The sequence below is a fragment of the Myotis davidii genome, unplaced genomic scaffold (genome assembly GCF_000327345.1).
Source record: "Myotis davidii unplaced genomic scaffold, ASM32734v1 scaffold71, whole genome shotgun sequence".
Classification (NCBI taxonomy): domain Eukaryota; kingdom Metazoa; phylum Chordata; class Mammalia; order Chiroptera; family Vespertilionidae; genus Myotis; species Myotis davidii.
Genome location: NW_006283588.1, coordinates 3,802,908 through 3,815,612, shown reverse-complemented (window position 1 = coordinate 3,815,612; position 12,705 = coordinate 3,802,908). Strand labels below are relative to the sequence as shown.

The following is a 12,705-nucleotide window of genomic DNA, read 5'->3' as shown; positions in this document are numbered from 1 at the left end:
GCGTTAACCTATGCCGCCATCTTGGTTCTCGATACTAATAACAATTATCAGAAAAGTATCCTCACTCTTTTCTGATCTCAGAAGAGAATGGAGAGCCCTACCCAGTTAGGCTTAGTAGACAGATCATCAGCCTGAGGACTGAAGGGTCCCAGGTTCGAATCCGGTCAAGGGCACATGCCTGGGTTGCGGGCTTGGTCCCCAGTAGGGGGCCCGCAGGAGGCAGCCAATCAATGATTCGTTCTCATCATTGATGTTTCTCTCTCTCTCTCCCTCTCCCTTCCTCTCTGAAATCAATTAAAAAAATATATAATTTTTTTTAAAAGAAGAGAATGGAGATCTGTGTGATTGAGATATACTAAGTCTGGAATAAAAAAAAAATCTGTATCAATTTCTACTGTGTCCATTGAGAAACCAACTAAGCCAGTCAAAGGGCCCAGTGCTCTGGGCAGACTAGCAGTACTCAGGGTACATAATCTGACACATGCCCACGCTGTTTTTAATTTGTTTGTTGGGAAGTTGAATTCTATGCTGCTTAAAATATAACTCTAAACTGTGACCACGGAGTGGGCTAAAAGGCTGAAAGAACCATAAACCCAAGTGTGCGATTATTTTACCCAGTCTGCCCTCATTGGAAATGCCTTTTTTACTGGCGAAAGGAAGACAGTTGAACACTGCCATCTAGTGGTCATTTAATGACACGGGTTTGCCAAGGCAAAAGAAAGCATCAGGCTGGAGAACCAGAAGGCACGCATCACCTCTGGGGTGGGGATCACTGACAGCCTTCCCTAAGAGCTCCCCTTTCTCAACAGCCCACAGTAATATTTTAACACCTCGTGTCTAAAACATCTGAAATCAATGTGAAACTGCAGCCACTTTCAACCCACCAGCCACCCTGGAAAGGAATTATATTTCTGTTTTGAAGCCTAACTGTAGAAATCAGATTTGTTAGTCTAGTACCCAAGGAACAACAACAACAAAAAAAGGAGACAACACATCTATCTTGTGCTACCTTCTAGCTGCTACCTTCATTCAGCCAAGCGTGTTCCGTGGTCTACACTCTGCCACTAGCCACACTCGGAGCGCCGGAGCAGGAGGGCACAGTTTGGGACTCATGCTGCTCCTCACCGGTCTGTCTCTCTGGACCAGCCGTCTATCCCCTATGACTCTCAGTGCCCTCATTTGTTAGAAAGAGGGGCGTAAGCACGACCAGCACTAAGTCCCTTTCATCTCTAAAGTTCAGAGACACAGGACTCATGATCACAGGGCCCTGACTTAAGACCAACTCTAGGCTCAGGGGCCCAGCACCAGGCTCTCCCTGAAACACCAGTGGGGGAGCTGCAGCGTGCTGGGTGCTGGGGAAGCGCCAACGCATAAACAGACACCCCTGCCAAGCTTCCAGCCTACAGAGGGACACCAACATCAGCAAGGGAGGACATGGTAACGGCACCACCGGCGACCGGTGCACAGTGAGGATGTGTAACGGGGCCGGTGGAAGTGAGGTCCGAGAGCAAGGAGCTCTCGCTAAGGCTGTGGCGGGCCGGGATCTGCAGGTGGAGAGCAGCAATCCCCGTGTGCTGAAATGAAACGGGGCAGAAGGCAAAGGCAGGGGCCGGACTATGCATGGCCTTGTGGGCCATGCCAGGAGTTTGAACTTTATTCTAAGGGGAGCAGAACTGCTCCACGGAAGGGTTTGAGGCGGGAAAGTGACAGGAACAGATGCGCTCTGTGGAAGATCTGAGTGCTCTGTGGAGGACGGAGGTCAGGTCAGGGCTTGGGTGCAGGGAGGCAGACATGTGACTATTACCGTAAGTGAGAGACTCGGGGTTTTGCTGCTGTGGTGGAAAGAAGTGGGGAGATTCAAGAAGAGTTACACTGCCCTAACCGGTTTGGCTCAGTGGATAGAGCATCGGCCTGCAGACTGAAGGGTCCCAGGTTCGATTCCGGTCAAGGGCATGTACCTGGGTTGTGGGCACATCCCCAGTGGGGGGTGTGCAGGAGGCAGCTGATCAATGTTTCTCACTCATTGATGTTTCTAACTCTCTATTCCTCTCACTTCCTCTCTGTAAAAAATCAATAAAAAATATTTTTTAAAAAATTAAGAGTTAAACAGTAGCACCATGAGGGCCTGGGGGCTGATTGGAAGTAAAGGGAAGTGTCCAAGATGATTCCAAGGTGAATCCCAGGCCGCTGGTCAAGGACAGCTGGGTGGAATTAGTGCCAGTCATCAGCTGAAGGCCACAGGAGGGCCAGGTGTGCAGAAGACCAAGCGCTCAGTGGTAGGTGGTTTCATTTAGAGAACGGCTCCTGAAAGGTCCGATGGGTGAGCAGCCCGTTGGAGAGTTCAATCTAGAGCAGCCGTGGGCAAACTACGGCCCGCGGGCCGGATCCGGCCCGTTTGAAATGAATAAAACTATTGAAAAAAAAGACCGTACCCTTTTATGTAATGATGTTTACTTTGAATTTATATTAGTTCCCACAAACACTCCATCCATGCTTTTGTTCCGGCCCTCTGGTCCAGATTAAGAACCCATTGTGGCCCTCGAGTCAAAACGTTTGCCCACCCCTGGGCTAGAGCCTAGAAGAAACATGTGACCTAACATACGGCAGATGAAGGGCATCTGGCAGCAGGCAGTGAGGAGAGAAGAAGGCACAGAACCAACATTTAACAGCGGGAACAGCAGAGGATGTGAAGCCGGGGAAGGATACTGAGAGGAGAGGCCGGCGAGGCAGAAAGAACACCGGAAGAATACGGCGTTGTGCAAGCCAAGAGGAGAGGGCTCCCGTCTGGGGATGAACCGACTGGAGCAGCCACAGGGACCTGAAAAGTGAACTCTGGATTTAGTGACCTTGACCTTGGTGATAAACCATGTGGAGCAGGGGCAGGCGCCAGGTGCAGTAGTTGAAGAGTGGCTAGGAGAGGGAAATAAGACGATGAAAGTAGAGAGAGACTCCTCCAAGGGGTCTGGCTGTGAAGGTAAGAGAGAGAGGAAGGAGGCTGGAGGGTAGTGGGGACTGAGCTGGGGTTTCCTACGATGGGGAAGATTTATGGGGAGAATCCCCTTGAGAAGGGGAGGGAGATGAGCCAGAACAGCGAGGCGGTACCTGATGTCTTGAGGCTCCTGAGAAAGATTGTAAGGACAAGATCCAGAGCAGAGATGACACTTTGGCCTGGGTCGAGTGGACAAACTCTTTCTCCACTAAAGCTGTGAGAGCAGGGAAGAAAGAGATGCAATAAGGAAGGTGAGGCAATTCTAGGGGCCCAATTTCTCAGTAAATTAGGTGATCGTTTAATTAGCTGAGAGTGACAGCGATGGAAGCAGAGATTTAAGAAGAGGAAAAAAGTGAGTTCCCTAGAGAATTGTCTTCTGCTTTGGCAGGCACAAGTGATGTGACCAGGAGCCAATGGCACCCGCCCGGCCAGCCGCCTGGTTTCCTTAGCAGCGCTCCGTGTCCATGTGCCAGCAGAGGAAGCAGGTAAACAGGTTTGTTTGGGGCTGGACATTTCCAAATGGGAGGGAAGGAAAACGGGGCAAAGTCACTTACCTAAGACGTGTTCAAGAGTTTAGGGTAGAAAGAGGGAGAGACGTGAAGACAGGGGTCAGGATGGGTAAAGAGGGTCAACTGACGAATGAATGGCTCCAGGAGGCCAAGCAACAACGGACTCCGAGATAACAAGGAAGGATCCAGGTGACACAGCGCCCTGGATATAAATGCATTCGCACGTTCCAATAACCAGGGTCACTAAGTGTAGTCACCTGTAAATGCTGAATGAATGAAGGCCTGTGTGACGAGGACCTGACTTCCGACAGGGTCAAAAACCCCTGAGGAAACCAAGAAACGCTTTCCTGAGTTCTGTTATGTGCCAGTCACTGTTCCAGGTGCTAGGAATCTGACCAGGAACCAAGCAGATGTGGTATTTGCCCTCATGGGGTGTATGCTTTCATTTTTTTTCTTTTAATATACATTTTTTATTGATTTCAGAAAGGAAGGGAGAGGGAGAGATAGAAACATCAATGATGAGAGAGAATCACTGATCTGCTTCTCCTGCATACCTCCTACTGGGGATCAAGCCTGCAACCCAAGCATGTGCCCTTGACCGGCATCGAACTCGAGACCCTTCAGTTCCCAGGCCGACGCTCTATCCACGGAGCCAAACTGGCTAGAGAGGGGCTGACACTTTCAGGGGGAAGATGGACACAGGTCCCAGATGACACAGAATTGATCAATTAAGGGAAAGTGGGAGAGAAGTGTCCACACTTTCTTGGATCCTCTAGCTGTGCATAATGTGAGTGCTGGTCAGAATGAAATGTCCCCAAAGGTCTTTTGGATCCCTGTGCTTGAGAAATACAAGCGTTGCCTAGTAACCATTAGTCATAATTTACTGAACACTTACCAGGGGCCAGGCAGCACCTACCATAAGTACTATTATCTCCAGATGAGGAAACAGGGTTCCAAGGAAATTACGGATCAAAGACCACTCTGCTGGTTAGAGGTAAAGACAGGATGGCAATCTGGCTGGGCATCAGCCTGACCTCTCTGGTCCATAACACACTCCCTCTTCTGGTCAGAGGATCCCATTTGGACAAATATGGCAGCATGTGAACTTCGTTCCAGAAAGCTACCAAAATGCTCAAAACCACCGAGGAGAGCCTCCAACCCCAAAGCTGTGAGAACGACGGAAAGAACTCATTCCACGGGAAAGGAAAACACCGAATGAATGCTTCTCTTCTACCCAAAGGCCCCGAGTTCCGGGAAAGATGTCAAGAGTCGATTTGTTGAATCTCTGTTGTCAAATAAATCGTGATATTTTTTTTTTTGGTTGTTGTTTGATAGAGAGTTATGACTAGGTGTTTTTCACATTTTCCACATTTTTTTTGTGGAGTCCTTGGGGGCCCACATCTGTCTTTACTTTCTTATAAAGCCCTAACTGTGCTTTGAATGAATGCTACTTAATGTTAAGTCGAAATTGGCTTCTTCAGCTACTGGATATTTCTTTTCCATTCAGATTCATGTTCACTTTACTTTGAGTCCGTAAGCTATTTTCAAACATATTTTGGCTAACATAACTTTGAAGCTACTCCTATTAAGTCTTTAAGGTTTAGGAACTTTGTGTAAATCAAAGACTAAATGTTTGGAGTAATTTCAAATGACTCCATCTATTTTGTTTTTAAGTGTGTAAATCTTGACTTTGGTAAATTAAGACACTTAAAAAGTTTGTGGGAATAAATAGTTCCAGACTTGTTCTAAGGGGACGGATGAACAGGGACACACACACACACACTCACCACGTGTTGATTTCAAGTGTGGAGATCAAAATGGGAAAAACTATTTCATTCTTTCACCCTCCACTCCTCCAACCAAATATCCCTTAAGAAAAACCCTACACTATTATATACCATGAAGCCAGAAGAGTAACTTCAGAATAAAATGTAAAAGAGGTCTTAACGCCAGATTAGATAGAGAGCTATTACTTATACATATATTTTAATTTATATATTCTCCAAGGTGTATATGTGTGAGAAAGAGGGAGGAAAGATTGTCATTCCATCATTCAACAGATAAAGCTCAAGGCCAAGCACTTAGCTAAGTCCCAGTGAGAAACACAGATTAGAAAACTAAAGAAGCAGCAGCAGATATAAGGATAAAGAGTTCTCAGAAGAGGATGCTAGGGAGGAGCCATGGGAATAACCTAGGGAGGCCTGACACAGGCTGCCCAGAGAAAGTGACTCTGAGGCTGAAGTTGGCCGGTGAACAGGGGCTGAGAGTGGGCACAGCCAAGTTTTAAGGCCCCGAGCGCTTGAAGCATTTGATGATGTCCCAGGAGCCCAGCCAGCGAGAGCAGAGACACGCATCGAGAGGTGAGAGGTGACTGGTGAGAGGCTGCGGAGAGCAGGCAGGGTCTCAGCAGTTGTGTGAGGGTGTTGGGCTCCATCCCCAGTGGAAACCCGCCCAGTGATGAGTAGGGGCGTGACAGGACCAGAGGAGCACTTTTTAAACATCACTTTAGCTGCAGAAGGAGTTGGGGGAGAACACACCAGGGCTTGGTGGGGAGGGATGACACCCGCTGGGACTGGGGCAGTGACACCAGAGATGGAAAGAGGACAGGTTTATGGCTCTGAGGAACCTGAACTGGCTGAGCGCGGTGGTTGACTGGATGTGGGGAGTGATGGGAGAGGACAAGGCAAGGATGCTCCCCAGGTTTCTGGCAGAGCAGCTGAGCGGATGCGGGTGTCCTTGCGGGAGATGCAGACAGGAGGTGGGGTTTGAGCAGACATATGACTCTGTGTTGAACATGCAGTCAACTTGCTCTTAGGAATGTCCTGTTAGCTCATTTCCGTGTTCATTATGATTGAAAAAAAAGTAACATACAGCATCGGATCCATTATTTTTTACAATATGCATTCTTAAATACCTCGATGCATCACAGTTTCAATTATTTGTCTTATGGCTTCCTATAAAATGTCATTGTTTTAACCACCGCTCATAGGATTTGCAATAATTTTTTGTAACTGGTCAAAGAAATAAATTCAATGTCTTTTGCCCATTGAGCATCCATTTTTATAAGCTGGTAGAGTGAAATGGCCAATGTCAGAAACAATACAATATCTACTGAGGGGACGAAACAAACCCTTGACCCAGTGTAAGTAAAACAAAAGATATCCGCATGCTCACCTGAGGCGGGAGTCCTTGAAGGTGTCCAGGTATGCAGGGTAGCTCCACCCAATTTTACTCCCTTTACACCGGAGCTCCAGGGTCTGCCCCGCCGCCAGGCTCAGGGTGGCAGCGGGCTTCTGGAAGCGCCCCTTCTCCGTCACCTGCACCATGATAGACTGATTCTTTGGCGCTGAGGCATCGGCCGAGTCCCTGTCCTTTGTCTTGGGAATCTTGGGCTTCGCCTTTTTGTTGGTGGGCTTGATTCTGTTCTCTCCTGGCTCCTTCGGACGCTTGTTCTTGGGAGGGTGTTGGCCGGTAACTAGTACAAATGTGAGGAGAGAACAATGGGCTGTAGGAGTAACACACCCAGAGTATTTAACACTAAGACAGATCACTTTCAGCTGCCTCCTACATGCCCCTTACTGGGGATTGAGCCCGCAACCCGGGCATTTGCCAGTGACCAGAATCGAACTGTGACCTCCTGGTTCAACCACTGAGCCACACCAGCCAGGCCAGTTTACTTTTTAATACCTCATACATCAACATTGTTTTCAGCAATAATCACTATTTTCTTGGTTCATTCTTTCGTTTTTAAGACAATGAATGACCAAAAGGGAATCTACTAGTATTTCTCTAAGGGGTCGCATGGAATGGCAGGACGGGAGCCACTCACGGGGCCTGGGACCTGCCTTTGTGATTGCAGGGCGTTCATTGCTCAGTTTGAATCTACTGTTTAAATGCTGTCTCCAGTGAGTGGAGACACAATCGGTACCACAAGCTCACTCAGAAGATTTTGGACCTTTAGGAATTTTACCCAAGACAAGCGGGGACAGTGCGTCTTTGTGTGCCAGGGGCTGACAGTGTCCATACAGAACACAAGGCTTAGTAAGAAACGAGTACTGATCCCGTGCTCCCGAATCCCAGCTGTCCCCCAGCTCGGCAGCCACGCGCCTGGTGCCCCCGGCAGGATGAGAAGGAGACTGTGCAAGCAGCGCGTCTTCCTGCATGAGCTCAAAGACTCACAGAATCACAGGGTCCACACTTACAGGACCCCGAGAGGTCGCTGAGGTCAAGTTCTCAGGCTGTAGATTAAAAAGTGAAGGCGGCCCTGAGAAGTTACATAAATTGCTCAGCGTTGGTCCTGGCAGAAAGTGAGAGCAGAACTCAGGTCTTCTGAATCTCATTCCAAGTGCTCACTCACTCTACGTAGATAAACATCCTGTATTATTTTGACCAGATAACCACAGGAACCATGGCTGACTGAGGGACTCACAAGGCATTTGTTTAAAAGAAGTAGAATAAATCGGGAGAAAATCCTTTTTTCCTTTTAGATGGATGTATTTATCCAGTACGACCTTGGTGTACAAAAGGCTTGGAGTGGTCCAAAGTACAAAGACGTTGAAATTGGGATCAAGAGATGCAAAAAGACAGGTGTTATAAGTTCTTATGCCAGCGGCCCAGGCAGGTGACAAAACAAGGTGAGTCAGCCTGGCCAGTGTGCTTAGTGGTTGAGGGTCGACCTATGAACCAGGAGGTCACAGTTCAATTTTCGGTTAAGGCACATGCACAACTTGTTTGACTTGTAAGTTATCAGATCCTGTGGCTATCCCACTCAGGAGCATTGGATGACCTAATTATGAATAATATGCATCCAAACAGGTGCTATTATCCCTGCAAAGTAATTTAACCTTTTGACCAAACAGGTCCACCTGTCAATTTAACTATAGCTGGTCCAGCTGGCTGCCCATGGAATTGGTCAATGGTTTACGGTGATGACACTAAGTTAAAGGGGTCAGGTGAGTGACCCTACAGATACCCAGCCAGTCCTAGGACTGAGTGACTCCCAAATCCCATGTCTACTTTGTAAAAAATACCACTCTCCAGCCAAACTATGTATTTCTCAAAGGCCTAAAACATATAAGAATTTATGTTGTAGGTAAATAAAAGTGAAAGTACATTACCACTGCGTTTTTTTGAGACTACTGTATTTTATAAAGAAATAGGTGGTAAAATTTAAAAACAAAACAAAACACCATTAAATATCATTACTGACTTCAGGTCCTGGCTACCACCTCCTAGCTGTGTGATCTTGGGACGTTACTTAGCCTCTCTCTGCCTCAGATTCCTCATCTGTAAATTGAGAACTATCTATAATAATAAAAGGGTAATATGCTAATTAGACTGGATGTCATTTCGGATGTCCTTTCTGACGAAGGTGGGGCCCGAGGGAAGCCAGCCCAGGTCTCCCTGGGTCCCGGGTGCTGGAGGGAAGCTGGTGCCGGCAGCTGGGTGAAGGAAGGCCTACTCTTGCACGAATTTTGTGCACCAGGCCTCTACTATGGTAATAATGATGATCTCATGGATTGGTGGGGGCGATAAATGAGTTACTATTTTAAATCCTGGGAGCAGTGTCTGACCCCAGTAGGGGCCAGTTAAGTGCTCCTTGTTTTGTAACCTCATGATAATGTCCCATGGTGATCTCCATGATAAACAGGTGATGGAGACAAAGGAGCTCTTATTCTTCCTGGTTTACAGGTGCAAAAAACTGAGATCACAGAGGCCAAGTCGCTCACCCAGGTCACCAAGAAGGTGGTGACAAACCAGACCCTTTGGCTCCAGGTCCAGAGTCTCCTCGGGTTCATGCCCTTGCCTGTCAGTTCACATAGAGATGGACATACTGCAGCAGTTTCCCTTCATTGGCACAAACCTCACACACAGCCCCATTGTCTAAGGCAGTGATGGCGAACCTATGACACGCGTGTCAGAGGTGACATGCGAACTCACTTTTTGGGTTGATTTTGCTTTGTTAAATGGCTTTTAAATATCTAAATATCAAAAATATAATCTTTGTTTTACTGTGGTTGCAAATATCAAAAAATGTCTATATGTGACACGGCACCAGAGTTAAGTGAGGGTTTTAAATGCTGACACGCCGAGCTCAGAAGGTTCGCCATCGCTGGGCTAAGGGGCTTCTTTGTCTCTGCCCTGGGCTTTGACACTGAGCTCCAAGTCAAACAAAACTTGATGCCAGGGGTGAGAGCACACCCTTCCTGGGAAGGCCGGAGATGCTTTCCCAAGGCATACATTAGACTCCCCAAGCGCGGAGACGCCGGGCAAAACCCCGTCTCCAGAATGAATGAATAAATGCTACCACGCAGGAAAGCGGACTGGGGTTCTTCCGCATGAACTGGGGATTGCAATTAACCCTTGTCCCACAAACTGACTGTTATCTCTTTAATCCTCTAGAACTGTGCTGGAGGAGACAATATATTCATTAGGAGAATCCCTGACCTCGCTGTAGATGAGGGCTACATGTGAAGAGTCCTTAACATCAAAGACCTGTAGCTGTTTGGTGCTTTCTCCCCACAGGCAGTGAAGGGGAAGGTCTGCCCTGAGAGCAGCATCAAAACCAGCGCACTGCGAACGACCGTGCTGAGCAGCTCGGGGGTTATGTACTGAGGGCCATGCCTCACTCTCATGTTTCTGTTCGTCATGAAACACCCACAGGAACACTGAGACTTCCAAGACCAGCGCTGAGCCGATGGGAAAGCATTGACGTGCAATATAAAGGGGGTGGGGGGAAGATGAGAGCCGGTCCTTCCCTACTCTCTTCTAGAATCCCTCCTCCAAATTACCCCCCTACCATTTCTCAAAGTACCATTTTCTTAACATAGCAATTTTTAGGAATCACATACTTCTGTTCCAAGGTAAAGACCTTTGAAACCTTTTTCAGAATATCCATTAGAAGAGGGTTGATCGCTGTTCTTTTTCTTTTTTCTTTTAAATGGAGGTAATGGACATATAGCATTATGTCCATTTCAGGGGTACAGCATATGATTCGCTAGTTGTGTACACATACTGGGAAATGATCACTCTCTAGTTGAAACAGCTTTATTTGCTTGGCTTCCAGAACATGGCACTGCCGGGTGTTCCTCCTACATCACTGACAACTCCTCAGTGTGCGTGGCAGCCCTTCCTCCTCTTCCGTTCCTAGCTGATCTGAGTCCCAGGGGCCTTGTCCTTGCAGCTCCTCTCCATCGCTAAGGACACTCCATCTCTGAGTGGCCTCACACGGCCCTCTGGGCGTCAGCAGCATTCACATGCTGAGAGCTGCCTTGTTCCTGTCCTCACGTTGCCTCTAAACTCCAGGTCTGAACTGCTTACTCAGCACGGGACTTGGAAAGCTAGCGGCAGCTCAAGCTGATCATGTCCACCCTGAGCCCTTGGAGGCCGCTCAGATATTCCGTCCCAGTGTCCCCTTATCAGTAACAGCAAGTCTATTCACCAGGTGCTCAGGATAAAAACCTCAGAGTCACGCATGATTATTTTCTTCCTCTCCAGTGCCGTGTCCAATCCAGCAGCAAATACTCAGGGAGAGGACTCCTTGCTTCAAATAGACCCTGAAGCCGTGTCTTCTCCCTCCATCTACTATGACCACCCTGGACCAAGCCACTTCTCACCTAGACCATTAAACTGGTCCAGGCTCCTGGCTTCCACCCAAGCACTTCAACATGTGAAAACATAAACCAGAGACAGGCATGCCTCTGCCAAAGATTCACCTTGATGTTCATCTACTTTAGAGTCAAGCCCCGCGTCTTCCTGAGCCCTGCAAGGTTTTGCCATGTCCTGTCTCAGACCTCATGGTGCTTGAGCCACACTGGACACTGGGAAGCTGCTGGGCCTGCCTCCTTTCTCACACCTGCAGCATTTGCTTCCTCCTCTAAGCAGGCCACTGCCTCTCCTCTCCCAATCACACTCTCATTTCATCCGTAGCCCTCTCCATTCATTTACCCTGTGTTTCTGGGTGAATTGTGTTCCTGAAATGACACACTGAAGTCCAAATCTCTGGTGCTGGTGAATGAGACCTTATTTGAAAACTAGTGGCCCAGTGCATGAAATTCGAGGCGGGGGAAGGGGGGCGGGGGGAGTTGTCCCTCAGCCCAGCCTGCACCATCTCCAATCTGGGACCCCTTGGGGGATGTCTGACTGCTGGTGTAGGCCTGATCCCACAGGGTCCACAGAGATCGGGCCTAAACCAGCAGTCAGACATCCTTCTTGCAATCCGGGACTGCTGGCTCCTAACCACTCACCTGCCTGCCTACCCAATTGCCTCTAACCATTCTGGCTACCAGCCTGCTCTCCCCCAACTGCCCTCCCCTCCTGGCCTGATCGCCCCTAATTGCCTCTGCCTTGGCCCTGCCACCATGCCTTTGTCCAGAAGGACATCTGGAAGGTCTCCTGGTCTACTTAGCATATTACCCTTTTATTAGTATAGATAGGATCTTTGCAGATATAATTGAGTTATGATTAGCTCATTAGGGTGAACTCTAATCCAATATGCTGGTGTCCTTATAAAACACACACACACACACACGTGACCAGAAACATACAGGTTGAAGACGGCCACGTGACCACAGAGGCAGACATTGGAGTGATCCAGCTAAAAGCCAGGGAGTGCCGGCCACCGGCAGAAGCTGGACGAGCTGGACTCTCCAGAGTGTCAGAGGGAGCATGCCCCTACCGACCCTTCATTTCAGACTTCTAACCTCCAGCGCTGGGAGGGAGTGAGCTTCTGTTGTCTTAAGCCACCTGGTTTGTGGCGCTTTGTGACAGCGGCCCTAGGAAATCTATGCACCCTGATTATTGATTCTTCGTGCCACTTGTCGCTTCCTGAAATTGATCTTTATTTGTTTATTTTCCATCTCTCCTCTCCATTAGATCACGTGCACCACAAAGTTAGGGTTTACAACCTTGTGCAGGGAAAGCCTTCATTGCCCAGGACTTCTCTCCCTCTTCTGGCCGGCACCCCAGTCTCTCTCTTGCCCTCAAATTTCTCTTTTCTGGTTTAAGAATCAGAGATTATGTGTGTGTCAAATATATAGGCCAAATCCTAAAGACTTCAAAACACTTACCAACAATGAAAATTTTTACAATTCTTCTCTCATTGTGAGAATTTCTGGCCCTGGCCGGGTGGCTCAGTTGATTGGATGGAGCGTTGTCCCATCCACCAAAAGGTTGGGGATTCAATTCTCAGTCAGGGCACATACCGAG

At 48.2% G+C, this 12,705-nt stretch overlaps 1 protein-coding gene across 1 annotated transcript in view; it reads right to left on the bottom strand.

The window, feature by feature from the left end:
• The window catches only part of PDGFRL (platelet derived growth factor receptor like), a 32,491-nt gene extending 24,830 nt beyond the window's left edge, over positions 1–7,661 (bottom strand). Inside the window, 2 exon segments of the mRNA XM_006779638.2 lie at positions 6,673–6,973; positions 7,469–7,661. Of these exon segments, the coding sequence (XP_006779701.1) occupies positions 6,673–6,973; positions 7,469–7,661 (494 nt within the window).
• Between the last annotated feature and the right edge of the window lie 5,044 nt (positions 7,662–12,705).